The sequence below is a fragment of the Dermochelys coriacea genome, chromosome 27 (assembly GCF_009764565.3).
Source record: "Dermochelys coriacea isolate rDerCor1 chromosome 27, rDerCor1.pri.v4, whole genome shotgun sequence".
In the NCBI taxonomy this organism is placed as follows: Eukaryota; Metazoa; Chordata; order Testudines; family Dermochelyidae; genus Dermochelys; species Dermochelys coriacea.
This window is the reverse complement of record NC_050094.1, coordinates 14,567,881-14,583,026: the sequence shown is the minus strand read 5'-3', so window position 1 is coordinate 14,583,026 and position 15,146 is coordinate 14,567,881. Positions and strand designations below refer to the sequence as shown.

General features: G+C 51.1%; 1 protein-coding gene across 3 annotated transcripts in view; it reads left to right on the top strand.

Moving 5' to 3' along the window:
- The first annotated feature begins 929 nt into the window (after nt 1–929).
- The window catches only part of ZNF385C (zinc finger protein 385C), a 191,387-nt gene continuing 177,170 nt past the window's right edge, over nt 930–15,146 (top strand). For all 3 annotated transcript variants that reach the window (XM_038385466.2, XM_038385465.2, XM_043503524.1), the window contains exon 1: nt 930–1,026. In XM_038385466.2, coding sequence (XP_038241394.1) covers nt 984–1,026 — 43 coding nt within the window. In that variant the 5' untranslated portion in view covers nt 930–983. The remainder of the gene's footprint in view (nt 1,027–15,146) is intronic.

Sequence of the window (15,146 nt, the reverse complement as noted above, 5' to 3'; positions counted from 1 at the left end):
GTGTTTGTATCAACCCAAAACTCATGTGTGTTTGTTTTTAAATCCTTATGATTAAAGCTCTGGATGTTCTCATTATCCATATAAGTCTCCAGTTCTTTTTGGACTCTTGCTAAGGTCTTAGTCTCACTGATATCTTGTGGCGGTGAGTTCCAAAGGCTAATCAGGTGTTGTATAACTCTAATAAAGCAGGGAATATGGCAGCATCCTGAAGGTCACGGATTCTGACATGTTCCCCTTCTGCCCCCCCCCATAACTCCCTGTTCAGGAGGAACCTTGAGCTGCCTGGCAGGAAGCAGGAGTGGCAGCGTGGAGGCCTGTAGGCCGTTCCCGGCCATGTAGTTCCACCATGTGGCCCTTGGCCACTTTCGTGTTTCATTCAGAAGCATTGGCAGGCGCCCGCGGGGCTCTGAAGGGAGGCGGGCAGACGGCCCCTTGCTGGCTGGGGACGTGTTGCTCACCGGTACCTGGCCCTGGGTGTTGGTTTCAGGTGCCCCCCCCTTTCTCCAGGAGACACCCCCACAGGCAGGACAGAGGTGCCTGATCTGCTCTGCCTGCTGCTGGGGGTGGGGGCAGCAAGCTGGGATGGGGCCCAGGAACCCCCCCTTGTGAGCCCAGGGTCAGCCGCCTCCTGAGGCAGCCCTGGCCCCTCCAGGCAGCTCCCCGCCTCTGCTCCCTCGGGAAGAGCCCCCCAGTCTCCACAGGGTAGGGGTGAGTGAGTCTCCCAGAGTGGCCCCCCCCCGGCTGCGCTCCTGCATCCCTGCCCTACCCCGCGGGGTGCAGGCCGGGGGGGGCGCTGATGGGCCACCAGGGGCGCGAGCCACGTGCAAGGGGGCAGGCGGCCGGCGCCGCCCCCCGGCGAACCAGCGGCTCCGCTTCCCCCCCCCCCGGCCCGCCCTTCCCCCGGGCGCGCGCGCGCGCGCTCCCCCGGCCCCTGCGCCCTCTCCGGAGCGAGCGGCGGGCGGGCGGGCGCGCGCGCGGGGAGAATGTTGCCCGGAGCGGGGGCGGCCGCCCAGCGGAGCTGGCCAGGTGAGCGGGGGCCGGGCCGGGCATGGCATGGCCGGGGGGGCCTGCGGCTGAGCCTCCGCTTGGTGCACCCCCCCCCCCCGCCCGGGCCGTAGCTGCAGCTGTGCAGAGGGCGATGCACTGGGAAGCGCGGCACGGATTCATTAATTAAACTAATGAGCATTAGGGAGAGGTCTCCTGGAGGGCAGGCGCGTGCACGGACGGGACTTTGGAGGAATACGGCGGGAGGGATGGGGATGGGGGGGCAGAATAGTTGTTGCGGCAGCAGCAGTAAAAGTTGAGGGGGGAAGGCTCGGTCTCCGTGCGGAGGGCGACCCGGTTTCTGCAGGACAGGGGAGCAGGGACCCGAGCCGAGCCGCCCGCCCCCAGCGCCCCTGCCCCTGCCCCTGCCCCTGCCCGAGCCGCCCGCCCCCAGCGCCCCTGCCCCTGCCCCTGCCCCTGCCCGAGCCGCCCGCCCCCAGCGCCCCTGCCCCTGCCCCTGCCCGAGCCGCCCGCCCCCAGCGCCCCTGCCCCTGCCCGCCTCGCTGCAGGCTCCGCTGGGTTCGCTTGAGCGGCGCTTGGGGAGCCGGGGCACGGTTCGGAGGCGTGTGGGTCGCGTGTGTGTAAATCCGGATTGCAGGTGGGAAATGCCCCACCGGGCCGTGGGCTTCCGTCTGCAGAGCCCAGGCGGCAGGGGCCGGGCTGATTAGGTGGGACGCTTCAGACTCTCTGCTTTGGAGCCATTTGCTCTGGCATGACCTCAGAAAATAAGGGGATGGAGCTGGAGAAAGAGGCGTGATTCTGCTTCCTCATGGGCTGGTGTAAAGCAGGAGATGGAGCTGCTCCACCTGGAGTCAAAGGTGTCAGGCTGAGGGCGGGACACCAGAATCGGGCCCGTTGTTTGCAAGTGGCTGTCTGCAAGGCAGCCCTTTGGATGCCTCGGGTTGTTTTCGTGCTTTACTGTTGCTTCCTGTTTTGTTTGCGCCTTGCAGCTGGAAATATCCAAGGTTCCCAGGAAACTGGAGTTTGGGGGCGTCTCGCCCCCTTCACGCTCCCCAGCTCCTTCCACTCCTAACCCTGCAAACTTTCACTCCTCTAAGGCAACACAAACTGTTGCAATCTCAGCATATTTGAATGAATCCAGTCTCCTTGAAGATCACGGTTGAGTTGCTTGGTCTTTTATTTATATATGTGTTTGTGATGCACATGGGGGGAGAGAAAACTTTACTTTTTCTTTTAAAAAGTGTGAATTTGGCAGAGAAACCTGCTTTGAAGAACTTAAAAGAAAACGGGGTTCTTTAAACCCCCTTTCTTGTTGCCCTGGGTGAGTAATTCATTTCAAGAACCATTTATCTTCAAAAAAGGGCAGTTGGTTGGTGAGGTCTGTGCAGTCTGGATTTTATTGCTGTGATAATAAGTCCCATGTCCTGGGATATATTAGCAAAGTTGTCAGCCTGCTGCAGTAAGTGTGCAAAGTCATGTAATCTACGCACCCTGCAGTTCGGTGGCTGGCTGGGAGGGTGCTCGCATTGGTAGATTTCATTCAGTAATGGAATGGTTTATGTAGAAAATCAAGCCTCCGCTTTCTGGCTCTCTCCACAAGGGGTACTCAGCTTTTAAAGAAAAAGCCTTTTGGTGAGTCCTCATGAAAGCATTTTCTGTGAGTGATTTGGGTAACGAGTGGGGCATAGCTTCAGCCTGCGTATGAGTGGATTTCCCATTATGAAACAAATGTGATTCTAGCATGTTAACTTTAGTGATCAGCAATTACTTAGTCCCCAGAGCGTCACTTCTGTCCAGAAGATTTCTGACCCTCTTGTCCTCTGATATGTTGTTCAGGTCACTTTATTACTCACTTGATAGCTGCATAGTTATTGCTGGGGATTGTGCGAGTGGTAGGGCTGGAAATCTTTTCCTTTTCCTGAATAGTAAATCGTAAGTATCTTAAAAAGAAGCTACATATCTGATTTATCTTTGGCAGAACAGAACTGGCAGAACTGTCAGCACTTAATGCCAAATGTATTGGAGTCAAACGGGGAAAAATGAGTCCTTTCACTGAGTCTGAAAACAGAGCTTGCGGGGGTTGTGCAGCTGATTTCTCCCCCCCCCCTTTTTTTTTTCCGAGACAGAAATTCAAAATTCATCTTAAATGCATCTGCTTTTACCAAGCAAAATGGGGTGAAGTCTCCGGCTCTGGGTTACAGTGAGGTTTCTAGGCCTGGTTTAACACAGCATGGGAGGCTGTGTTAGAAGGCTTATGGGGAGTCATTCATCCCAGGCAGAGGGTTAGCAAAATGCCTTTGCACCACTTAATGCCTCTAATGACCTGAGCCTGCCAAGTCTTGAGCCTGTGCTTAACCGAACGCACCATGCGTCACCCCTCTGAAGCTGCTGTGGCTGGCTGCACCCCTTTAAAGCTGCTGGGGCTGGCTGCATTGCGTAAAGTTAGCATGTGAGAAAGTCTTTGCAGGATTGGCTCACATTATGTAAATTTCCGGTATCAGCCTGGTGCTTGGTGTCTGCACGGGGTTAATTTCACCCTCGGTACTGATCTGAGCATCTAAGTGCGTGGTTTGGATAGTCTGTATAAACTTCCATGCTCGCAAATGGGGCGCGCTCTCTTAAAATAGCCCTGCACAGCTGGAAGCTGGTTGGAGAAGTAATAGGCATGAAACAGACGAGTCTGTGTCCTCGGTTTCCAGCTTGATCGAGAGTTTCTTCACCAAATAACATCAGTAAATTGCACAAACATATATTTTTTTGTATGAGTGGCTGCAGGTGCTTTCAGATGGAGCCATCCAGCCAAGTGGTGGCTCTTGGAGCAATCTGTTCTGTTTGTCTAGCACAGTTCTGTGGGATACTGAGAACAGAACAGTATGTTTACTGTGAAATGTAACTCTCTGGATGATAAAATTCGAATGTCCTGCCTTGAATGCCACTGAATTGAGCAATGGGCTCAGGGTATTTTGTTTTCTGTACATATATTTAAAATAAATTCTCTTATGCTTTCAAATAGGAGAAAAAATAGAGGTCTTCAGGATGAAATTTTATAGGATAGTTAAATTACACTAGGCTATAATTAGTAGGCGAGGATGCACTTGCGAAAAAATGGCATAACTGTTGCAATTGCATCCTGACGCACTGGCCTTAGCACTCCTCAGTTCCTTCACCAGCTCAAGTGATAGTTTAGCACTGGCAAGGTTCTTAACTCCAGATGTTCAGAAATCGTGGGATTGGCATAGAAATCGTGAGCTCCAGAAATGCTGGGTGGCCGGGTTCTTGTTTCCTTCTAATTGCTGAGCCTTTAGCAGGTCGTGCTTTTCTCAAGCTTTTCTCTGCGGCCACAAGAGCCAGAAATGTCCTTTTACAATGAAATCTGAGATTCTCCCATAACCACATGACTCCTGGAGTTGGGGCTTTGACACCAAATATCTTGAGACCCCATAAAATCGTGACCGCTTCGTAAGAAGCAGAAGCTATGAGCAAAATTCCCGTTCGTATTGGTGGGAGCAGCATTGTGCTTTAAAGGTTAAACATGTTGGCGGGGAGGTCCTATATTTATTGCCTTTAGGGGCAAATTCTTTGCTTGGCTTACCTCCCTCCCCCCCTTTGCATTTGGCCCTTTCATTTTGAAGCAGCTGTTTTATGCCATGTCCAGCCTGTCTTGTGTAGGTTCCGTTGTTTAAGTCATCACACAACACGTAAGCGCGTTAGGGTTGTTTTGTTTTGCACAAATGCGTACAATGCAATTAAATTTGGAGAGCTGGTCCTGCTTTTCCCTCTGCATCCGAACCCCCAGTTCAGTCCGTGAGGAGCAGAACAACCGGGGATTTTCCTTGCCCCCTTATTTTTGGATGGCTTCCGCCCTGTAAACTGACTCTCAAGGCTCTTGTGCAGAGCTAAATAATAACCAGGAGGACAAAAATGGCCGAGTACAGTCCGAGGAAGCTGGTTCAGGAGGCAGCTGTTGGAAAGGAGGAGACTCTTGCACCTGCCGTGGTTATCAGGACCAGGAATATGGTAGTGTTGCGCTCCCAAGCCCAGGGAGCATTTTAAAACGGAGGTTTATTAAGCTTAGGATCAAACAGACAAACTAATCAGCTGGTACAAACCCTATGGCTGCTCTGTCCTTTAGGAACACACACAAGTCTGCTGCTACAACCAGAGCTAGCCCCGCTGACCCCCTCCACAGACCGTCTGGGCTTAAAGGGGCAGGGCACAGGTCACTTTAACTTGACATTCCCTGACGTGTGCTGTCCTCGCTCGGATCAGTCTGCCCTCTTGGGGATCTGCACAGGCAGGGGGATCCGACTGCAGGATCGGGACCTTGGTGCCAAATCCAGCAAAGATGGGGGTGGGGATCTGGGTTAGGATTTGCAGACTTGAGCTATTGTGTCCTGCGGTTGAATCTTGGTGAACCAAAAGGGAAACCTTTTCAGCAAAAGATGGTGATAGACCATTGGTTAACCGGCAGGAGAGCTATGGCTGGGAGGACGGATTTATTTATATTGCCCTGCAGTGCTCTCCTGAGGCTGCCCAGTTCGGATGGCGATAATGGGCCAAGGCGCATGGGTCCTGCTGGGATTCTTTTTGCCCCCTGCAAGCTTGGGATGCCTTCGTCTTCTTTCCTGACCTCCTTCCTTCTTGGGAGAGCTTTCTGTAACTGTAACCAGCAAAGCTCTAGCCACTGGGCCCAGTTATGCTCCCACAGAAAGTTTTGCCATGTATTTCTGTGGGGTTAGGATCAGGCCCTCAGTCAGCAGAACCTTAGCGCATGTGCTTCACGTCAGTAATTCCCGCAGGATGGGCTGAATGTCCCACTCAGGTGCAGAGTGTTTAAGCATGGGCTTAAGTGCTTTGCTCAACGGAACCTTCGTTACTAATCCCTTCCCCGCCCAGCGCCCCCACTTGGGGAGCCTCTCTCCGTTATTGTTGTAGAGGGAAGATACGAGACACCCGATTCAGACACTCAATGTATTTGTGCTGGCAGGAATTAGCGTAAATACTGCAGTTTAACAGAACGATAATAAACAGCTTGAATAGACACGTTGTCACGGAGTCCCCGGGCGATGCTCTGGAGCTGCTCCCTAAGAAGCCAGGCAGGACTCCGGGGAAGTCTCCTTTCTGGGAGCAGCCTGTCTGCAGGACACACAGCTCCCCCGGCTCCCCCTTCCTGGTCTGACCTCGGACCACTCAGCATCTTCTGCCCCTCCGTGCGCTTCTCACAACGAGTCCATCCAGGCAGGGTCCTGGAGGGGCCAGAGGGTCCTGCACCCCAACTCCGCAGTCAAACGGGACTCTCAGCCAGCCAGTAAAACAGAAGGTTTATTAGACGACAGGAACATGATCTAATACAGAGCTTGTAGGTGCAGAGAACAGGACCCCTCACCTGTGTCCATTTTGGGGGGCAGTGAGCCAGACAACCACGTCTGCGCTTCACTCCTCGTCCCCAGCCAGCCCCAAACTGAAACTCTGCCCAGCCCCTCCTCCTCTGGGCTTTGTCCCTTTCCCGGGCCAGGAGGTTACCTGATTCCTTTGTTCTCCAACCCTTTAGCTCTCACCTTGCAGGGGAGAAGGGCCAGGCCATCAGTTGCCAGGAAAAAGGGTGTCAGCCATTCTCTGTGTCCAGACTCCTGCACACACCTGTCCTTTGGGGCTCTGCAAGGATCATACACCCTTATCGCACCACCTAGATATTTAAGAACTGCACAGGGGGAAACTGAGGCACCCCCACAATATTCAGAGGAAACATTAAGAACAGTCCCGCTTCATCACACACGTCCCATTTAAATCTCTGCTGGGCTTTCCTGCCCTGCCCTCTGATCGCTGTAGTTGGTGGTGGTTTGCGGTGTTCTCTTGCTGCCTTCCAGTCCTGCAGCAGCCCATAAAAATCTCCTCTCGGAATTTTTCAGACATGACCTCAGGGCAAAAGGCCACGTCCAAGGAGTGTGTTATCTTGACAGGTTGGTTTCCTGAGTGTGAAGGGGGCTGGCTTGGCAATCCTTTGAGACCAAAGGCCTTTGTGTCGCTACAGCATGGGCAGCTGCAGTGCGGACTTCTCCTTCCCAGCATGAGCCAGTCCTTCCCCAGCGTGAGCGCCCCGGGGCTGACGCATGGTTGTGTCTCTGTTGTCCAATCCGGCCTTGGCCTGTCTGCTGAGGCCTCCAACAAGGTGTTAGCATGTGGTGTTCCTCATCCGCGTAGTTCAGGAATGGTGCGTTATGGGATCGATCGGCTAGGATTCTGAGCGTGACCCACAACTCCTGCAGTTCCTTGCAGTGCCAGCGGCTCTCCCACAATATACTGCAAATGTTTCCCACATCAGGATGAGCCTGCAGGTGGTGCAGAGGCCCCTGGGATACCCAGCCGCAGTGCACCATGCTTTCTGGGGTACAGCTGCTGCTGTGTGGACACAGGCGACGTAACTGGAGCTGGTCCAGGTGGCACAGTGTGAATGCACTCTACCGAAATGGTAGCTTTGATTTTGTGGCACTGGTGTGTCTTCTGAGCGTAGATCCTCACTAAGGTGCAGCCGGATTCTGATATCCAGCATGTAGATGTAATTCCGGAGTAACCGCACTGAAGGTGATAGTTTACTTCTCCCTGTTTATTCCCACACACCTGAGATAGGATTTGAACTGACAACTCGGGTGTTGTGAGGCTTAATTCTTAAGGTGAAACTCTGGCCCCCTTGAAGTCAGTGGCAAAACTCCCACTGACTTCAGTAGGGCCTGGATTTCTCCCTAAATGGTTGAATTAATGTTTTGCAAAGGGGCTCTCATTATAAAGTATTCATAAAGGCACTAATGAAAGACAGCAAGTAGCAACCACACAAAACGAACACGCTTGCTGCTACTTTATTGCCTGCAAAGGGACACTGGATGCTGTGGCTATAATTTGAAATATAGCTATCCTATGAGAAAGATCTTAATTTCCTGGATTCTTTCCTCTTTTTGCTTTTAATTTATTCTTGCAGCCCTGCGTATATATCTATATTTTAAAAGTGTCCAATGTGCGGTAAGCCTGCCTCTGAATAAACAAAGCCATGTGTTCAAACCTTTTCTACACTGGACTGAAACCCCGTGACAGCGTTGCTTTGCGTTGCCTTTTGCTTTGATTTGCTTTTAGTTCTGAAAATTCACTCATGTCTCAACGTATGATTTGTTGGTTTTTCTGAGCTAACGAAGAGTCCCATAGAGCTGGTTTTTCCGGCACTGCTGCCCTTTGGCATTTCCACACCTTGAGCCCACTGTTCCACAGGCTCTTAATCATTCCATGGCAAAGTAAAAAATGCAAAATGTGCAGCCTGGAGAGGAGGAACAAAGCCCACGAGGTTCTCTTTGTCAATTTAGAAATAACATTGTGATATACAAAGGCTGTTTCTTTGCCTGATGTTTTTAGATTGTGTCCAAAATAGTGTTATAATTTATATATCAAGTAGTCGCGGGAATTGCATCCATGCTCTCCAGGAAATTTGGTCGATGGCTGCATGGTAACAAGTGCTCGTTTTTGTTTTTACAGGCACAACAATTTACTTGTGAGTCATTAAAAAAAAAAAATCTGTATATTGAAGGAGCCTCCTGGAGCCTTGGGAGGCTGCAAAGGCCAGCTGTAGAGGCATGCCAAAATGATTGTCCTGGGAAATTCCTCGTTCCTGTGTACCTGCAAGAAAGCTTGCCTCGAGTTCTCGCGGCAGGGTGCCACAGAGGCAGTACTTGCCTCTCTGAATTTGCTTGGTCCATATTCAGGTGTAATTTTTTCTAAGTCCCAATGATCTCCTTGTGTTTGTCCCTCGTACCTGTAGCTTCTAGACCTGAACTTTCTGACTTTAGCAGGCCCTGGTGTAATGGCACTGTCCAGATGGTCCAATATCCCACTGCAGGCCACACGAGGACAGACAATGGTCCTTCCAGGATTGTATCCTGCTTTCTGGCACCTCAACACAGGCCAGTAGTCGCAGCCAGACATGATGCTTGTGCTGCATGACGCAGAAGAGACCCAAACTCTTTCAACGCTCCTCAGTGTTCAATTAAGCAATTAAGGAGGAATTAATTTTCCAGAATCCCATGGGCCTCACAGGCTCAGTGTGTGGGAGGAAGGGTCTATACTTACTCTATGGGGCCTCTCGCTCTAAAAGAGAGGAAGGAAGGTGCTGTCATTAGACCTCAATCCTGGGGCTTAGGGGACTTGGGTTCAGTTCCCTGCTCCTTCAGTATGACCTTGGGCTAGTCTCTGTGTGCCTCAGTTCCCCGCCTGCGTAATAGCACTACCCTGCCTGACGGGGTTGTGAGGAGAAAGACAGTAAAGATTTGGAGATGCTACAGTACCGGGGGCAGATGTTGTGTAGCACAGTGGGGCTGGGGGTTGCCTGGTGCTACCACAATACAAACGATACATAATAGAGAAATGATTGAAGGCGAAGTACCACTCCCACATACATCGCTGCAAGCATCCTCCACTCTCCTTGCTTGATCAGCAAGTCACGTCAAGGCAGAAGGCTAGAAGGTGGGCAAGGGAGAGGAAGGTTGGAACTGTAGCAATAATAGTAACTTGGATCCTGTACGGTGGGTTGCTGCCATTAGCATCCCAGCTCTTTGCGCAACAGAGGTAGGGGAGCGGGTCACAAAACCTCTTCTAAAAACAAAGTTAAAACTCTGTGGCAGCTGCGCAGCCCAAGCAGAGGTGAGGCTGGTACCAGCCAGGGGCATCTCTGGGAAAGGCAGAGAGGAAGGGGCAGTTTGCTAAACTGGAGATCAGCCTGGAAATTTAAACTGCATTGGAACAGATTTGCTCTTGTTTGCAAAGGGGAATGTTTCCAAATCTCGATTTCCCTGCCCTAATTATGGGAACTTTCTTAAAATTAGTTAATAAAAAGATCACTGGGAAATTGCAAGGGAAAATTTTCTAGGTTAAGTTTTAATGTTAATCTATCCCCCCGCCCTGCCGTGTCTATCTCTGTGCTGAGAGCTGCTGCTGCTGCTTTGGTATGAATGTATAAAAAGGCTAATGTAATCCTGTTCATGCCGTGGTGGTATGTGAAGGCAAAAGTGTATATGCTATTTCCTGTAGAAAAACAGCTGGGTTCCTTTTACCAACGGGTCTTGGAGGAATTAAACCAAACTAGATTTTGCTCAGTTTGGCTCCATGGTCAGTCTTTAATTTTGTACTTCACAGGGAATGGAATTTGGATCTGAAGTGATGCTTTTTTTATTCACAAGCAAGGGTGGAGGGCAGAGAGGAGGAAAGGCGGTTAGGGAGGGTGAAAAAACATGGATACTTTTTTGTTTTGCAAGTCTTAATTTGCTGAGCAAGCTGACTGGTGCATTTTCCTGCCCTGGCTGGCAATTTATTAAGGCCAGTCTGGCCAAGCTGTTCTCAACAATTTGGGGCACTTCAGTTTTTATGTCTTTAAGGTGCCTGGATTTCAAGGGGTGGGTGCTCAGCATCTTCTGGAAAAGCCACGTGGCCCCCCAAAATTGCTAATCACTTTTTGGAAACTCTCAACCTTGGTTCCTCCTTTATCAGAGGTTGGGGATGGAGAATGGGCAGCTCCCTGGCAGCGCACAGCTCTCCGTCAGACAGTAGTGTAGCCCCTGGAGGCAGCAGGTCAGTGTCTCTGGCTGTATTCTGGTCCTCAGACAGCTTCTGCGGTGTCAGCTCTTACGAGCGGAGTAGGGTTGACACTGGCCAGTGTTGTGATGGGAGATTTATAAGGAAAACCTCTTGTTACTGCAGGAAGAGATGTTGGGGTTTGAGTAGGGGACGTCTTTCCCGCTGCGTCAGTGCTGAAGGGAAGGTTTCAGGCCAGTTTTAGGGGATGCTCTATTGCTGTCTGTCACCTGGGAACACTTAGGTTCCCTGTGTGCTTTTCCTAAGAGCAGGGTGTTAACTCTGAGTGCACCCCCCCTCCCACTACACTGCACCTGCCAGAAGCAGCCAAAGCAGGGATCTTTGGACATTCAGAGACCTGGCTGGGGATTTGTCTGGACTTGCTCTGTCCTGTCTGTGCTAATTGGCTGCTTGCTCTGACCATCACCCCATCTTCAGTCCACACCTGCCCCTCTTCCTTTTTTCTCCCCTGCCTGCCCCCCTCATCCCTTGTGTCTGCGTGTGTGTGTCTCTCTCTGTCAGGTTTCAGAGTAGCAGCTGTGTTGGTCTGTATCCGCAAAAAGAAAAGGAGTACATGTGGAACCTTAGAGACTAACAAATTTATTCATCAGTCATCGTTTAACAGAATTCCTTCAGGCAGTGGTGTCTGTCCCAGCATCAGCAACCCCTCTGGGTGGCGCTTCCCACGTGAGTGTCCCTCCTTGCTCCCTGCCTGGAAGGAGAGAAGCTCCCTGGAATGAGTGTAGGGTGAAGAGGTCAGTTCACAGGTTAGATGTCGAGGAGGATTCTGAGCATTTAACAAGGGTGAGAAAAATCAGCCCTGCAGAGCCCTAGGAGGCTTGTGGGGGCGATAACTGATCACCCAGCACTAGACGCAGGCGCAGCTGAACTTTGTTAAGCCACAGGCCTTTCTATGAAGCAGAAGTTCTGTTGAAAGGGTAAATGTGAGTTAGGTTGAAAAGGGCTGCAGTGGTTTGGGGCTCCCTCGTCACAGTTGTTTTGCTAATTAGCATTTCATGTGATCACTAAATCCTGGGAACTTTCAGAGAGTTGCAAAGTCTTGATTTTCATGATCTTAATTATTGTGGATGAGAATGTACAGCATTTATAAATAAAATGAATGGGGGGAGACTGGTGCAAGGGGAGACGTGGTCTCTTCAGGAGCAAAGTCTCCCTTAGGGCTTTATAGAGCAAACCAGCACCTTAAATTCAGTCCAGGGTCTCAGAGTGCTGCCATGAAGGGTGTGTCTGCACTGTGAACCCTGGGCCGTTTAGCCTTGCTAGAGGCATCTGGGAGGGGGAGTGTGGCCCTGATAAAAGCTTCATCGTTCGCCTTGGTGAAAAGCAGCAGCAAGGGGTCAGCATCTGCACCGACCCCCTTCTAAGCGGCTCAAGCCCTCGAGTTGCAGCTGATCCTCTCTTGGAACCAACCATGTTGTAGAGGACGTTGCTGCTTCATTCTCCTTGGCTCCTGTCCGGTGGGGAAACCAGCATGATTGCTACAGGGGTGACCTAACGGGACAGTGTCTTCTTCATGCGCTGCATGAAGAGGTGGGTGCCGAGGTCACGGAATGGCAGCCTCGGGGGTCATCTATAGCCGTCCTTGGCAGGGCACCGTGGCTTGTTTTCTGTGCGTTGCACAGGACGGGTCCCTACTTGCCATTTCCCTCTGAATGGGCTGGCTTGAAAGTGCTGCACGCCAAAGCCTGTTCCCCAGGGCACCAGGGTTACTTCCTTGACTTGTATGAAAAACGCCACCCTGACCATGTCAGTCAATAACCGTGAATGCTTAGGACTTGGTCTTTACATCTCCTCTGGAAGACAGTACCTGCAGTTAGCCCTTCCTTCACTGCTGGGCTTTGGCTCAGTTGGGATTTAGACATTGCCGCTCTTCCCGGGCACCAGAACGACCCCCAGGGCCATCGACTCCAACGCAAGAGTGCCGACTGCTGAACCATCTCCCATCCAAGCACGGATCTAGCCTGACTTCTCTGAGCTCATGAGATGTGACAGGATCCTGGCCGGAAGTGCCCTGGCTGGAGGCCGTGAAATGACAGAGTTTTTGTTGCTGTAATTGCATGCAGTCTGCATGCCCGACAAACATGCACATGATCTCGGGGGGGGGGGATTGCACGAGTGATTTAAAGTTCTGGATGTGAACCTGTCTCAGTGGCCCCAACCACATAACTATCCTTGGGTTTTTGAGCCTGCGAGTAATTACTGGCACCTGATGTTGCAGAGAGCTCAGGCATGTTGTTCCCTGGATGACTTTGCTTCTGTAATTCGTTGAAAGCACAGGTTGTAATTAATGGGGGTGTGTCTGAAACGAGAATTCCTTGCGTGTTAGCAAGAGAAATAATTGAAGGCAAAGTACCATTCCTGCATACGTCACTGCGAGCATCCTCCACTCTCCTCCCTTAATAAGCAAGTCACGTCAAGGGAAAAGGCTGGAAGGTGGGTAAGAAGGAGGAAGGAGTGGAACTATAGCAATTAGAGGCGTAAAAAAAACCCATTCCCCTGTCGGGGCAGAGTGGAGTTGCTCAACAGAAGGGTGTGTCTGGTATACAGAACTGATAGGAGGGGTGCTCTGGGCTGAGACTGGGAATGTGGGTTCAACTCTGTGTGACCTTGGGCAGGTCACTTCATCTCTCTGTGCCTCAGTTCCCTCTTCCCCCCCACACCCCCCAGCCTTTGCCTCTCTTGACTGTGATCTCTATGGGGCTGAGATGTTCTCACACTGTGTCTGGGCAATGTCCAGCCAATGGGGCCCTGAGCTCAGTGGGGGCTTCTAGGCGCTATTGTGATATACATTGTTCACAGCTGTGACAGCCAGAAGGGGCCACTACGGTGATCTTGTCTGAACTCCCACCTCGCAGGCGTGGAGATTCTTGGCTGGTGATTTCAAACAACAGTTATGGGCGTGATGCGGATTTACAGCGTAGCTTGTAGAAAGCCATCCCAGTGTGATTTAAAGACTTCACATGATGGAGAATCCGCCATGGGCCTAAGGCAGCTAGCCCAGTGGTAGTAACTCTCATTTTTAACATGTTCCTTCTTCCTGGTCTCGGTGTGTCTGGCTTCAGCTTCAAACCACAGGATCTTGTTCTGCCTTTTTCTGCTAGAGTAAAGAGCCCACTGCCATCTGAAATCTCTTCCCCAGGTAGGTACGTGCAGGCCACGATCAAGTCACCTCTTGTCCAAGAGAAGGTTAAACTAATAGACTGAGCTGCTTAAGCCTCTAATTCTAAAGCAGGTTTCCCAGACCTGGACTCATTCTTATAGCTCTTTTCTGAACCCTTTCCTGTTTGTCAACATCCTCTGTGAATTACGCAAGGACCTGGACGCCATATCCAATAATGGTCTGGCTAGTGCTGTGCCCAGGGGTGACACCACTTCCCTGCTCCTGTCTTTTTCCACCAAATGCATCCGATGAAGTGAGCTGTAGCTCACGAAAGCTTATGCTCTAATAAATTTGTTAGTCTCTAAGGTGCCACGGGTACTCCTTTTCTTTCTGCTCCTGTCTGACATTCGCTTGCTTGTACCTCCGGCGACTGCTTTTGCCCTCTTAGTTGCAGCATCGCAGTGGGAGAGCATGTTCAGTTGGGTGACCTACCGTGACCTGGATTCCTCTGCAATGTCCCTGCATCCCAGCGCAGTCCCATTCTGGAAGTGTGGTCTCCGGTCTTTGTTCCTAGATGGATGACCTTGCATTGGCTGTAGTCAAATGAGCTGCCTTAGGAAGCAATGCAGGTCGCTCTGTGTAAGTGACCTGGCCCCGGTGCTGTTTACCATTTCGCTGATCTTTACGTCCTCTGCATATTTTGCCAGCCACGATTTTCTATTTTCTTCCAAGATATTGAATAACTTCAGGCCAAGAACAGATCACTGAGGGAAGATGATTTCCCATTTACAATGACTCTGAGATCTACCGGTTAACCATTTAAAATCCATTTATTATAATCACTACCTCTTTTATATAGGGCATTTCATCAGTAAATCAGTGTTATCTTCATTTTATAGCGGGGGGGGAGGGGAACTGAGGTACAGAATGGCGAGGTGGCACAGTTACCCAGCAGGCAGAGTTGGGAGTAGAACCTGGTCTCTGGCATCCCAGATCTGTTGTACTATCCACTAGGCCACACTCATAGAATATCAGGGTTGGAAGGGACCTCAGGAGGTATCTAGTCCAACCCCCTGCTCAAAGCAGGACCAACCCCGACTAAATCATCCCAGCCAGGGCTTTGTCAAGCCTGACCTTAAAAACTTCAAAGGAAGGAGATTTCACCACCTCCCTAGATAACCCATTCCAGTGCTTCACCACCCCCTAGTGAAAAAGTTTTTCCTAATATCCAACCTAAACCTCCCCCACTGCAACTTGAGATCATTACTCCTTGTTCTGTCATCTGCTACCACTGAGAACAGTCTAGATCCATCCTCTTTGGAACCCCCTTTCAGGTAGTTGAAAAGTAGCTATCAAAACCCCCCTCGTTCTTCTCTTCCGCAGATTAAACAATCCCAGTTCCCTCAGCCTCTCC